The sequence below is a fragment of the Salvelinus namaycush genome, chromosome 10 (assembly GCF_016432855.1).
Source record: "Salvelinus namaycush isolate Seneca chromosome 10, SaNama_1.0, whole genome shotgun sequence".
Lineage (NCBI taxonomy): Eukaryota > Metazoa > Chordata > Actinopteri > Salmoniformes > Salmonidae > Salvelinus > Salvelinus namaycush.
This window is the reverse complement of record NC_052316.1, coordinates 3227433-3242859: the sequence shown is the minus strand read 5'-3', so window position 1 is coordinate 3242859 and position 15427 is coordinate 3227433. Positions and strand designations below refer to the sequence as shown.

Genomic DNA, 15427 nt, shown 5'->3' with positions numbered 1-15427 from the left:
ATTCTGATGGAAGAACAGCTCAAAGTAAGAACAATTTATTATGATAAATCGTGTTTCTGTCGAAAAATGTTAATCGCTAATGCCGCCATTTTGTTAGACGTAGCTTCGCTTGGCGCAAACTGTATTGAAAAGTAAGGATAATTTAAAAAATGTAAATCAGCGATTGTATTAAGAATTAAATTGTCTATCAATCGCTGTCCACCCTATATTTTTTAGTCACGTTTATGAGTATTTATGTATACGACTAGATCACTGTCTAATATGTCGCACGACATTTTCTGACCAGCTGGGCAACTTTTGTCATTGTCTAACCATGATTTTGGTGGCTAAATATGCACATTTTCGAACAAACTCTATATGTATGTTGTAATATGATGTTACAGGAGTGTCATCTGAAGAATTCTGAGAAGGTTAGTGAAAAAATTAATATATTTTGGCGATGTTGACGTTATCGCTCTCTTTGGCTAGAATCAATGCTCTGGTAATGTTTGCACATGTGGTATGCTAATATAACGATTTATTGTGTTTTCGCTGTAAGACACTTAGAAAATCTGAAATATTGTCTGTATTCACAGGATCTGTGTCTTTTGATTAGTGTATGCTGTGTATTTTTACGAAATGTTTTATGATTAGTAATTAGGTAATACACGTTGCTCTATGTATTTATTCTAGTCGATTTGTGACGGTGGGTGCAATTGTAAACTATGATATCTACCTGAAATATGCACATTTTTCTAACAAAACCTATCCTATACCATAAATATGTTATCAGACTGTCATCTGATGAGGTTTTTTCTTGGTTAGTGGCTATCAATATCTTAGTTTAGCCGAATTGGTGATAGCTACTGGTGTTGGTGGACAAAGAAAAAATGGTGTCTTTTGCTAAGGTGTTTACCTAATAGATTTACATATTGTGTCTTCCCTGTAAAACATTTTAAAAATCGGACATGTTGGCTGGATTCACACGATCTGTATCTTTCATTAGCTGTATTGGACTTGTTAATGTGTGAAAGTTAAATATTTCAAATAATTTTTTTTTTTGAATTTGCCGCTCTGCCTTTTCAATGGAATGTGGGAGGAGTGCCGCTAGCGGCACCCCTTGCCTAAACAGGTTAACTGCCTTGTTCAGGGCCAGAACGACCGATTTTTACCTTGTTAGCTCTGGGATTTGATCTTGCAACCTTCCGGTTACTAGTCCAACACTCTTAAGAACAAATTCTTATTTTTAATGATGGGCTAGGAACAGTGGGTTAACTGCCTTGCTCAGGGCCAGAACAACCGATTTTTACCTTGTTAGCTCTGGGATTTGATCTTGCAACCTTCCGGTTACTAGTCCAACGCTCTAACCACTAGGCCACTTGCCTCTCCAGATGCTAAGCTACAGGACTGTTTTGCTAGCACAGACTGGAATATGTTCCGGGACTCATCCGATGGCATTGAGGAGTATACCACATCAGTCACCGGCTTCATCAATAAGTTAATCGATGACGTAGTTCCCACAGTGACCGTACTTGCATACCCCAACCAGAAGCCATGGATTACAGGAAACATCCGCAGTGAACTGAGCTAAAGGTGCCGATTTTCAAGGAGCTGGACTCTAACCCGGACGCTTATAAGAAATCCTGCTGTGCCCTCAGATGAACCATCAAATGGGCAAAGCGTAAATACAGGACTAAGATTGAATCGTACTTCACCGGCTCCGACATTCGTCGGATGTGGCAGGGCTTGCAAACTATTAAAGACTACAAAGGGAAGCCCAGCCGCGAGCTGCTCAATGACAAAAGCCTACCAAACGAGCCAAATGACTTCTATGCGCGCTTTGAGGCAAGCAACACTGAAACATGCATGATGACACTAGCTGTTCCGGACGACTGTGTGATCACACTCGCCTTAGCCGTTGTGAGCAAGACCTTTGAACAGGTCAACATTTACAAGGCTGCAGGGCCAGACGGATTACCAGGACGTGTACTGCGAGCATGCGCTTACCAACTGGCAAGTGTCTTCACTGCCATATTCAACCTCTCCCTGTCCGAGTCTGTAAGTCCAACATGTTTTAAGCAGACCACCACAGTGCCTGTGCCCAAAAACACTAAGGTAACCTGCCTAAATGAATACCGACCCGTAGCACTCACGTCTGTAGCCATGAAGTGCTTTGAAAGGCTGGTCATGGATCACATCAATACCATTATCCCAGAAACCCTAGACCCACTCCAATTTGCATACCGCTCAAATAGATCCACAGATGATGAAATGTCTTTTGCACTCCACACTGCCCTTTCACACCTGAACAAAAGAAACAGCTATGTGAGAATGCTATTCATTGAATACAGCTCAGCGTTCAACACCATAGTGCCCTCAAAGCTCATCAATAAACTAAGGACTCTGGGACTAAACAGCTTCTACCCCCAAGCCATAAGACTTCTGAGCACCTAACCATTGGCTACCCAGACTATTTGCATTGCCCCCCTCTTTACACCGCTGCTACTCTCTGTTGTTATCATCTATGCATAGTTACTTTAATAACTCTACCTACATGTACACATTACTTCAACTAACCGGTGCCCCCGCACATTGACTTTGAACCAGTTCCCCCCTGTATATATTCTGACTATTGTTATTTTTTAGTTACTTGTTACTTTTTTTTCTTATTCTAATCCATATTTTTTTTTAAACTGCATTGTTGATTAGGGGCTCGTAAGTAAGCATTTCACTGTAATGAAAATTGCCAAAGATTCCAGCCGTCCTAGTCATAGAATGTTCTCTCTGCTACAGCACGGCAACCGGTACCGGAGCAGCAAGTCTAGGTCCAAAAGGCTTCTGAACAGCTTCTACTCTCAAGCCATAAAACTGCTGAACAGCTAATCAAATGGCTACCCGGACTAATCATGTAGTAACCAAATAAAGTGTTGAACAAATATAAATGTATTTTATATTTGAGATTCTTCAAAGTATCAACACTTTGCCTTGATGACAGCTTTGCACACTCCTGGCATTCTCTCAACTAGCTTCACCTGGAGTGCTTTTCCAAAAGTCTTGAAGGAGTTCCCACATATGCTGAACACTTGTTGGATGGCTACTTTGAAGAATCTAAAATATATTTAGATTTGTTTAACACTTCTTTGGTTACTACGTGATTCCATATGTGTCATTTCATAGTTTAAGCCTTCACTATTAATTATACTATGTAGAAAATAGTAAAAAGAAAGAAAAAACCTTGAATGAGTAGGTGTGTCCAAACTTTTGACAATTGCTGTATATCAAAAATGTCCCTAAATGCAATTTTTGAGGATTAGGATGGAATCAAATCTTCTAGTTATATTTTGGGATCTCATTTTTATTCAAATTCACAATATCTGTGAATAATATAATTTTGGGAATGTTTACATATTCGTGAAACCGACATTCTTTCAAATAATGAATGTTCAATGAATTTGAATGATGCAGAATACCATTTTATTTCACATCAATAGGCAAACTGTCAAGTGAAAGAAGGTAGACATTTGAAAATATTGATTTCAGATATGATATCCAAATGAAAGTCTAACACATCTTTTTGTACAAATAAGACTTATGGACTGTTTGTAGGATGCCTTCTCCAGATCTTCACTTTTTAGAAATGGGAATGTATGCAATTTGCCTCATTGCTGATGAAAAGATTCACTGCATGGTCATGGATGTCTGTTCCTTTCGTTGTCCTTCTGCAGTGCACAATGGCAATGGTAAGACTAGTAAAACAATCAACATGATTCATAACCTTTATGCTAAAAAACAAAGGCCCCTGATGTTTTGAGCACAACACCTAATGAAGTAAGACGGGGGAATAATGGGGCATTAAGAACAATCCATATCAAATATATAAAAGTCACCTGTACATTTATAAACTGAGCTCAGTACACACTTTTTTTCAAACCCAAAACATTTATTGTAATTTACCTTATAGCTCTCTATCCATCTCCAATGTTGAGTTTCCCATGTACTGTTGACCATCCTCAAAATCGGTCACTTGGATTGGAATAGCGATCGCCTGATGATATACTGTCAACTGATGTAATGAGAAATACATACTGTTAGAAAAGCACCAAAAACAGCTAGAAACACTTCATAATAAAGGTCATGAGCAAGCATTAAAAATATTAATAAATAGTAAGCATGTATTTTGTATTACAATTAGGGCAGCACAATATTGGCAACAAATGTAATTGCAATTTTTTTTTAACCAAATATTGCAATTTTACACTGAACAAAAATATTAACGCAACATGCAACAATTCCAAAGATTTTACTGAGTTACAAGGCAAATGAGGAAATCAGTCAATTGAAATAGATTCATTAGGCTCTAATCTATCGATTTCACATGACTGGGAATACAGATATCAATCAATCAATCAAGTTTATTTTATATAGCCCTTCGTACATCAGCTAATATCTCGAAGTGCTGTACAGAAACCCAGCCTAAAACCCCAAACAGCAAGCAATGCAGGTGTAGAAGCACGTATGCATATGCATCTGTTGATCACAGATACCTTAAAAACATGGGCCTCTGGATCTCGTCACGGTATTTTTGTGCATTCAAATTGCTATTGACAAAATGTAATTGTGTTCATTGTCTGTAGTTTATGCCTGCCCACACCATAATCCCACTGCCACCATGGGGTACTTTTGTTCACAATGAAAATTTGGCAGACATCAGCAAACCGCTCACCTACACGATGTGATCAACAGATGCATATCTGTATTCCCAGTCATGTGAAATTAATAGATTAGGGCCTAATGAATCTATTTCAATATCTGCGGTTGTGAGGCCGGTTGGATGTACTGCCAAATTCTCTAAAACAACGTTGGAGGCGGTTTATGGTAGAGCAATTAACATTCAATTCTCTAGCAACAGCTCTGGGGACATTTCTGCAGTCAGCATGCCAATTGCACGCTCCATAAGCTACGGACAACAAACACAATTGGATTTTATCAATAGCAATTTGAATCCACCAAAATACCGTGCCGAGATCCTGAGGCCCATTGTGAGGGCAATTTTTTAAGGTATCTGTGACCAAAACTTGAAATATCTGTAGCATTTTGTTGTGTCATAAAACTACACATTTTAGTGGCCTTTACACAAGGTTAATCTGTGTAATGATCATGCTGTATAATTAGCTTCTTGACATGCCACACTTGTCAGGTGGATTGATTATCTTGGCAAAGGAGAAATGCTCACTAACAGGGATGTAAACAAATTTGAGAGAAATATTGTCACATTCCTGACCTGTTTTCTGTTGTTTTGTATGTGTTTAGTTGGTCAGGACGTGAGCTGGGTGGGAATTCTATGTTGTGTGTCTAGTTTGTCTGTTTCTATGTCCAGCCTAATATGGTTCTCAATCAGAGGCAGATGGTAATCGTTGTCCCTGATTGAGAATCATATATAGGAGGCTTGTTTTGTGTTGGGATTTTGTGGGTGTTTGTTTCCTGTCTCTGTGTTTGTTCTGCACCAGATAGGACTGTCTCGGTTTTCACGGTTTGTTATTTTGTTTGTTGTTTGTAGTGTTCACTTGTTATTATATTAAACATGTTGAACACTAGCCGCGCTGCACTTTGGTCCTCTCCTTCACCTATGGAAGAAAGCCGTTACAAATATGCTTTTTGTGCATATAGAACATTCTTGGATCTTTTATTTTACTTTACATGTTGCATTTATATTTTTGTTCAGTGTAGATCAAAACACTTCAGTACTTTTGGAATCATAGAAATGGATGATCATTAGAATGATCATGGTGAAGCCCCAAAATTGCCCTCCCAAAAAGCCTGTGTTTCAGACATAAGGAAGTGGAAAGTGGGAAATGTTCTACTTTTAAACTTGGACAAAACAGAGATGCTAATTCTAGGTCTCAAGAAACAAAGATATCTTCTATTGAATCTGACAATTAATCTTGATGGTTGTACAGTTGTCTCAAATAAAACTGTGAAGGACCTCTGCGTTACTCTGGACCCTAATCTCTCTTTTGACTAACATATCAAGACTGTTTCAAGGACAGCTTTTTCCATCTACGTCAAATCTTTCTGTCCAAAAATTATGCTGAAAAATTATTCCAAGGTTTTGTCAATTCTAGGTTAGACTATTGCAATGCTCTACTTTCCAGCTACCCGGATAAAGCACTAAATAAACTTCAGGCTAAGGCTGATTTCAAGGTTTCAATGCAAATGTTTTATGATGAGTATTTAGGTATTTCAATTTGGTCTCTGTAATTGTTCTAGCTGCTTCGGTGCTATTTCCGATTGTAGCTGCAATGTAAAACTATGATTTATACCTGAAATATGCACATTTTTCGAACAAAACATAGATTTATTGTATAACATGTTATAAGACTGTCATCTGATGAAGTTGTTTCTTGGTTAGTTTGGTTGGTTCTTGGTTAGTTTGGTTGGTTTTGTGCATGCTACCTGTGCTGTGAAAAATGTCTGTGCTTTTTTGTATTTGGTGGTGAGCTAACATAAATATACGTGGTGTTTTCACTGTAAAACATTTTAAAAAATCGGACATGTTGGCTGGATTCACAAGATGTTTATCTTTCATTTGCTGTATTGGACTTGTTAATGTGTGAAAGTTAAATATTTCTAAAAAATATATTTTGAATTTCGCGCCCTGCACTTGGACGGGCGCGAAACCGGCCTGCAGCCATAAAAGGTTAAAGGTCGGGACCGAGTCTGCATCTCTCACATGGATAGTGATCTTCCTCTATGGGTTGGCGCCCCCCCTTGGATTCGTGCCGTGGGGGAGATCTTCGTGGGCTATACTCGGCCTTGTCTCAGGAGAGTAAGTTGGTGGTTGAAGATATCCCTCTAGTGGTGTGGGGGCTGTGCTTTGGCAAAGTGGGTGGGGTTATATCTGCCTGTTTGGTCCTGTCCGGGGGTATCGTCGGACAGGGCCACAGTGTCTCCCAACCCCTCCTGTCTCAGCCTCCAGTATTTATGCTGCAAAAGTTTGTGTCGGGGGGCTAGTGTCAGTCTGTTATATCTGCAGTATTTATCCTGTCTTATCCAGTGTCCTCTGTGAATTTAAGTATGCTCTCTCTTATTCTCTCTCTTTTTCTCTCTTTCTCTCTCTCACACTCTTTCTCTCGGAGGACCTGCGCCCTAGGACCATGCCTCAGGACTACCTGGCCTGATGACTCCTTGCTGTCCCCAGTCCACCTGGTCGTGCTACTGCTCCAGTTTCAACTGTTCTGCCTGCGGTTATGGAACCGTGACCTGTTCACCGGACGTGCTACCTTGTCCTAGACCTGCTGTTTTCAACTCTCTAGAGACAGCAGTAAAGATACTCTGAATGATCGGCTATGAAAAGCCAACTGACATTTACTCCTGAGGTGCTGACCTGTTGCACCCACTACAACCATTATTATTATTCGACCCTGCTGGTCACCTATGAACATCTTGGCCATGTTCTGCTATAATCTCCACCCAGCACAGCCAGAAGAGGACTGGCCACCTCTCATAGCCTCGTTCCTCTCTAAGTTTCTTCCTAGGTTCCGGCCTTTCTAGGGAGTTTTTCCTAGGCACCGTGCTTCTACACCTGCATTGCTTGCTGTTTGGGGTTTTAGGCTGGGTTTCTGTACAGCACTTTGTGACATCAGCTGATGTAAGAAGGGCTTTATTATGACATTTGATTGATCATTCTAATTGCATTGTTGCAATACAGTGAGCACTTGGAAATCAGTTTTGTTTGGCATGACAGCGGAACTAAGGGAGGAGATGGTTGTGACAGAGTAGGAACAAATTGAAATGGTACATTCACCAATTATTGTATTTTCCTCTCTGGTTAAAAACAAGCTGTTTAACTGACAATGCTGATATACTCCACCGCTGGTACTGGCCTGTATATAACACAATTGATATGGTAGGAGAAAAGCCAAAGAAAACCAAACAGAATTTCTTTGGGGGGAGAGCCCATGCTCTTACAATGGAAAGCTATGTGGCATATGCAATTCCATATGCTCCCAGATTGCAATTCCTGTTGCTTCCACTAGATGTCAACAGTCTTTGTTAAAGGTTTCAGGCTTGTTTATTCCCAAACGAGGATGAATTTTGAGTTTTGGAACTGGGAGTCAGAGTTGGTTAATCAGTCTGTGTGCGCATAATGAAGAGGACGCGCACCTGCTTATTTTGCTTTTTTATTGAACATACTTTTTCCCGTATTAAATATTATAGTGTAATTACATTTTAGAGTACCTGAGGATTCAATAGAAATGTATTTTAACCTTTAACGAGTCACCAACCCGGATCCGGGATCACCCCCCACTCCCCCCCCCACTGAGTAGCATAGCTAGCATAGCGTCACAAGTAAATTGTAGCATCTAAATATCATTAAATCACAAGTCCAAGACACCAGATGAAAGATACAGATCTTGTGAATAAAGCCACCATTTCAGATTTTTAAAATGTTTTACAGGGAAGACACAATATGTAAATCTATTAGCTAACCACGTTAGCATAAGACACAATTTTTTTACTCCAACAGTTTTTTCCTGCGTCAGTAGCTATCACTAATTCGACTAAATAAAAATATATATAGCCACTAACCAAGAAACAACTTCCTAAGATGACAGTCTGATAACATATTTATGGTATAGCATAGTTTTTTTTGAAAAATTTGCATTTTTCAGGTATAAATCACAGTTCTACATTGCAGCTGCAATCTGAAATAGTGCTGACGCAGCCAGAACAATTACAGAGACCAACGTCATATAACTAATTACTTATCTTAAAACATTTCAGAAAAATACACAGCGTACAGATATTGAAAGCCCAACATCTGGTGAATCCAAACAATATTTCAGATTTATTAAATGTTTTATAGCGAAAACAAAATGTAGCGCTAAATTAGCATAGCCACGCCAGCCAGAACCAGCTGGGCGCCCGCGACCAGTTCACATGCACGACAGATATATGAAATAACATCGTAAATTGGGTCTTACTATTGCTGATCTTTCATCAGAATGTTGATCAATGTGTCCTTAGTCCTGATGAGTCGTTCAATCCATTCATAATGGCAACTTTCCCTCTTCATTTAGCATATGTACTGGTCGACTGGCCAAAGTAAAAAAAAGTCACAGAACGGAACACGGCAAAACTCCCGAAAAAATTCAAATAATCTGATTAAACTATATTGAAAAAACATACATTAAGATGATATGGTCACATGTATCAAACAAACTTCGAGACGGAGATAGTTTTCATCCGTAACGGCAGCAAAACAGTAGACAATCGCACCTCCAAATAGCGCGAGTCAGAGAACCGGAAGTTGTCGGTCACGCCAAAGAAATAGGTCTTATTTCACGTTAGTACAAGGTAAACAAAAAATTTCTCCTCTGACGTCGTCTTGACACCCAGAGGAAGACGAATGAAGTGTGTTTCGGGTCATAGGTGGCGTGACCATATATAGGCAGAGCGTTGAAGCGAGCATACACATCTTGCATTCTTCTTCTTGGTCAGGGAAAGTGCTGTCAAATGACTTCTGTTTAACTCAGAGACAAAATTGAAACGGTTTTAGAAACTATAGATTGTTTTCTATCCAATGGTATTAATTATATGCATATGTAAGAGCAATAATTGAATAAGAGGCAGTTTAATCTGTAGAGGAAATTATGCTAATGCGAAAACAGCACCCCCTATAGTGGCAAGAAGTTAACTTGTTTTAACAAAGTTTAGCGGTAGCTTTTTGGATTATTTTCTCTGCATGTTGAATGAGTGGATTACACAAATCGAAGGCGCCAATTAAACATACTTTTTGGAATATAAAGAAGGATTTTATCTAACAAAACAACCATGCATGTTGTAGCTGTGACCCTTTGGATTGCAAATCAGAGGAAGATTTTCAAAAAGTAAGTGAATATTTAATCGCTATTTGTGATTTTATGAAACATTTGCTGGTTGAAAAATATTTTGAATGTGGGGCGCCGTCCTCAAACAATCGCATGGCAAGCTTTTGCTGTAAAACCTATTGTAAATCGGACAATGCAGTTAGATGAACAAGAATTTAAGCTTTAAACTGATGTATAACACAAAATACTGCCCCCTAGCCCAAAGAGGTTTTAAAGAAAAAAATAAGCAAACATGTTTGGTGTTCGCCTAAAGGCATGTGGGAGACTCCAAAAAACATATGAAAGAAGGTACTCTGGTCAGATGAGACTCAAATTTAGCTTTTTGGCCATCAAGGAAAACGCTATCTCTGGCGCAAACCCAACATCTCTCATCACCACAAGAAAACCATGATTTTCATCGGCAGGGACAGGGAAACTGGTCAGAATTGAAGGATTGATGGTGCTAACTACAGGGAGATTCTTGAGGGAACCATGTTTCAGTCTTCAAGAGATTTGAAACTGCAAGGGAGGCTCACCTTCCAGCAATACAATGACCCTAAGCATACTGCTAAAGCAACACTCAAGTGGTTTGATAAGGGGAATTATTTAACTTTTCTGGCGCAGGCGTTCCTCTAGCGACCCACCTCGACAACATCCGGTGAAATTGCAGAGCGCCAAATTCAAAATACAGAAATAGTCATAATAAACATTCATAAAAAATACAAGTATTATACATCGGCTTAAAGATTAACTTCTTGTTAATCCAGCCGCTTTTTCAGATTTCAAAAAGCCTTTACGGCGAAAGCATACCATGGGATTATCTGAGGACAGCGCCCCGTTTACAAAAGCATACAAACATTTTACAACCAAGTAAAGGAATTACAAAAGTCAGAAATAGCGATAAAATTAATCACTTACCTTTGAAGATCTTCATATGGTTGCAGTCACAAGAGTCCCAGCTACACAAATGTTCATTTTGTTCGATAAAGTCCCTCTTTATGTCCCAAAAACTCAGCTTTGTTGGCGCGTTTTTTTCAGTAATCCACTGGCTCAAAGGCGGTCAAAACATGCAGACGAATACATCCTAATAGTACTGGTAAAGTTTGTCGAAACATGTCAAACGATGTTTATAATTAACCCTCAGGTCGTCAATTTTTTTGAAAACAAGCCTGAAACAATGTCTAAAGACTGTTGACATCTAGTGGAAGCCATAGGAACTGCAATCTGGCTCCAATCCCAGTAGATACTCTTTAGGCATTCAATTGAAAACACCTACATCAAAAAAATCCCACTTCCTGGATGGATTTTCCTCAGGTTTTCAACTGCCATATCAGTGCTGTTATACTCACATACATTATTTAAACAGTTTTGGAAACTGTAGAGTGTTGTCTATCCAAATCTACCAATTATATGCATAGCCTAGCTTCTGGGCCTGAGTAACAGGCAGTTTACTTTGGGCACGCTTCTCATCCAGACGTCGAAATACTGCCCCCAAGCCATAAGAAGTTTTAAGAAGCAAAGTGGTAAGCATGTTTGGAAAAATCTGTTGACTGTATGCTGTTGTTTGGTCCATGCATGCAGAGTGAATCTCGAGCACGAGGAACTATCTGCATGATTGACTGTGTGGGTTTGGTGTGTGGGATTGGGACTGGGAAGCGGCCAAAAGACGAACAATAAATCAAAAGAAAAAAAAATTGTTACAGAAGGGGTGTTTCAAAATATCGCAGCCTCTTCCTATATGGATATTGAGCATGCAACAATTGTATTAATCGTGCAGCCCTTATTACAATGGATTACAATTACATTTAAATGGTTAACATTTATAACAATTCATAAAGCATTTATACACTTATGTTTTTCTATAAGCCATTATAACGTTTTATAAAGTGAGTCTTAGAAATTATTAATATGGATAAAAAACAGATTTATAACCAATGTATTGATAGCTTAGTGTATTACCCACATCAGGGAGCTTGATCGTCATAGCAATGCTGCCTCTTGTTGCTGCAACAACTGATGCAGAAACTTCATGTTTGGCATTTGTGTCATGTTCCTGGTAAAACCCCAAAAGGAATGCCATGCCTGGAATGTACTTATCAATACTAAAGGAGAAAGAGATAATGTAGTTATTTTAGTTATTTAACTTTTATTTAAGCAGGGGGAAATCCCATTGAGACCAATGCCTCTTTTACAAGGGAGCCCTGCATTACAAAAGCAGCAAGAAGTTAGTGACACGATAATCAATCAATCAAGGCGGGAGCACAGCAAACACAAAAATACAAAAACACAAAACAAGAAAACATGCACATTACTCTGAACTGCCCAAAAGGGCACTAATGCATATTAAAATCTGTTCCATGTGTGGTGTGTAAAAACAATCTAAATCTGTAGTAACGGAAGGAATTTGAAGAGTTCCCATACCCGCTCACAGCAATGGCTATCTCGTACTTCTGTAAATTAGCAATGATATATAAGGTAACACGGGAGTTTGTGCATAAGAGTTTTATAAATTAACAGGATGCCATGTTCAGATCTACGAGTTGTCAATAATGGCCATCTATGACCGAAAAGAGGTTCTGGACATCAGAACAGCGATCACTAACCTCGATTTAGATGAAGATTTCTACTTCAACGAGTCGGAGAAGCAGGACATACTGCTCACCCCGGACCAGGCCCTAATCCCAGAACATGGGAGGGGACTGAGCTCCCATGTTGAGGGTCAGTGTGGCTGATGTGTTGTTGCCTACCCTCACCACCCGGGAGCGCCCCGTCAGGAAGTTTTGTTGCCTACCCTCAGCACCTGGGACCGGCCCGTCAGGAAATCCAGGATCCAGTTACAGAGGGAGGTGTTCCGTCCCAGGGACCTTAGCTTAGTGTTGAGCTTGGAGGGCACAGTGGTGTTGGATCTGTAGTCAATTAAGAGCATTCTCAAGTAGGTGTTCCTTTTGTCCAGGTGGGAAAGGGCAGTTTGGAGTGCAATAGAAATGGCATCATCTGTGGATCTGTTGGGGCGGTATGCGATTTGGAGTGGTTCCAGGGTGTCTGGGATGATGTGTTGATGTGAGCCATGACAGAGCATTTCAGGGCAAACAGATGTGAATGGCACGGGGCGATAGTCATTCAGACAGGTTACCTTGGTGTTCCTGGGCATAGGACCTATGGTGGTCTGTTTGAAACATGTAGGTATTGCAGACTGGGTCAGGGAGAAGTTGAAAATGACTGAAGACACTTGCCAGCTGGTCAGCACATGCTCTGAGTACGCATCCTGGTAATCCGTCTGGCCCTGCAGCCTTGTGAATGTTAACCTGTTTGGGCTGCAGGGGGAGTATTGAGTAGCCAGATAAAAGGTGCCCATTTCAAACGGCCTCGTACTCAATTCTTGCTCGTACAATATGCATATTATTATTACTATTGGATAGAAAACACTCTCTAGTTTCTAAAACCGTTTGAATTATATCTGTGAGTCAAACAGAACTCATTTGGCACAAACTTCCTGACCAGGAAGTGGAAAGTCTGAAATCGAGGCTCTGTTCTACTTCCTGCCTATAAATGGGCATGATACGTATTAGTATACATGCACTTCATAGACCTTCCCCTGGGTGTCAAGAGGCGGTGAGAGAAGAAATTGAGTGTTTATCTTGGTCTGAAGTGGAATACAAGCTCTTTGTATGACGTGTCCCCCATTTCCGGTTTTCTGGAGAGCGCGAAGAGGGACATGGATTTGCCTTCTGTTTAGCTGCCGTTATAGGCGACTACTATCTCCGGCTTTGATTTTATTTGATACATGGGACCATATCATCGTAAAGTATGTTTTTTCAATATAGTTTAATCAGATTATTGAAATTTTTTCGGGAGTTTTGCCGTGTTCCGTTCTCTGACTTTGTTGACGATGGAGAGCTTTGTGCCACTTGGCTAGTGTGCTTGCTTATTCAAGAGGGAAAGTTGCCGTTCTAAATCGAAACAACGATTGTTCCCGACAAAGGACCCCTTGTACAACATTCTGATGAAAGATCAGCAAAAGTAAGAAACATTTTATGATGCTATTTCATATATCTGTCGTACATGTGAAGTAGTCGTCGGCGCCCAACGTTTGGGTACTCTAGCTATACCGAAGCTGGATGTCGTAATGAAGTTATTTTTTAGAATTCTAACACTGCGATTTCATTAAGAACTAAAGGATCTATCATTTCTTATACAACATGTATTTTTTTGTTATGTTTATGAATAGCTATTTGGTCAGAATATGTGTGTCAGAAAAAGTGTCAGAAAAATATCTGGACGTTGTGGAAAAAGTAGCTAAGTTAGCACACTGTATAACCATTGATTTCAGCTCTAAATATGCACATTTTCGAACAAAACATAAGTGTATGTATAACCTGATGTTATAGGACTGTCATCTGATGAAGAATATCAAGGTTAGTCAAAAATTATATATCTTTTACTGGTTTGTTATGATCGCTAACCTTTACTGCTGGGAAATTGCTTGTGTTTCTGGCTATTGTGGTAAGCTAATATAACGCTATATTGTGTTTTCGCTGTAAAACACTTAATAAATCAGAAATATTGGCTGGAATCACAAGATGCCTGTCTTTCATTTGCTGTACACTATGTATTTTTCAGAAATGTTTTATGATGAGTAATTAGGTATTTGACGTTGGTGTCTGTAATTATTCTGTCTGCTTTCGGTGCAATTTCTGATTGTAGCTGCAATGTAAACTATGATTTATACCTGAAATATGCACATTTTTCGAACAAAACATAGATTTATTGTATAACATGTTATAAGACTGTCATCTGATGAAGTTGTTTGTTGGTTAGTTTGGTTGGTTCTTGGTTAGTTAGGTTGGCTTTGTGCATGCTACCTGTGCTGTGAAAAATGTCTGTCCTTTTTTGTATTTGGTGGTGAGCTAACATAAATATACGTGCTGTTTTCGCTGTAAAACATTTTAAAAATCGGACATGTTGGCTGGATTCACAAGATGTGTACCTTTCATTTGCTGTATTGGACTTGTTAATGTGTGAAAGTTAAATATTTAAAAGAAATATATTTTGAATTTCGCACCCTGCACTTGAGCTGGCTGTTGTCATAAGTGTACCGACACCGGGCTTGCAGCCATAAGAATTAAAGTTCTCAGTCACATCAGCTACAGAGAGCGTGATCAAACAGCTGGTGCTCTCACGCATTGTTCAGTTTTGCTTGCCTTCAAGCGAGCATAGAGGGCATTTAGCTCATCTGGTAGGCTTGTATCACTGGGCATCTCGTGGCTGGATTTCCTTTGTAATCCGTGATAGTGTGCAAGTTCTGCCACATCCAACGAGCATCAGTAGAATTCAATCTTAGTCCTGTATTGAAGCTTTGCCTGTTTGATAGTTTGTCAGAGAGCATAGCGGGATTTCTTCTAAGCGTCTGGGTTAGTCCTCCATTTTTTGAAAGCGGCAGCTCTTGTCTTTAGCTCAGTGCAGATGTTGCCTGTAATCCATGGCTTCTGATTGGATATGTACAGTACCAGTCAAAGGTTGGACACACCTACTCATTCAAGTGTTTTTCTTAATTTTTTTTACAATTTTCTACGTTGTAG

General features: G+C 39.6%; 1 protein-coding gene across 5 annotated transcripts in view; it reads right to left on the bottom strand.

Moving 5' to 3' along the window:
- Positions 1-3436: 3436 nt before the first annotated feature.
- vtg3 (vitellogenin 3, phosvitinless) overlaps positions 3437-15427 on the bottom strand; it is a 34281-nt gene continuing 22290 nt past the window's right edge. The window contains exons 26-28 of one of the 5 annotated variants that reach the window (XM_039002063.1): positions 11808-11950; positions 3934-4042; positions 3437-3725 (exon numbers count right to left, since the gene is read on the bottom strand). In XM_039002063.1, the coding sequence (XP_038857991.1) occupies positions 3990-4042; positions 11808-11950 (196 nt within the window). In that variant the 3' untranslated portion in view covers positions 3437-3725; positions 3934-3989. Of the gene's footprint in view, positions 3726-3933; positions 4043-11807; positions 11951-15427 lie in introns of those variants that run through there. The other 4 variants (XM_039002062.1, XM_039002061.1, XM_039002060.1 and 1 more) reach the window with 4 other exon arrangements.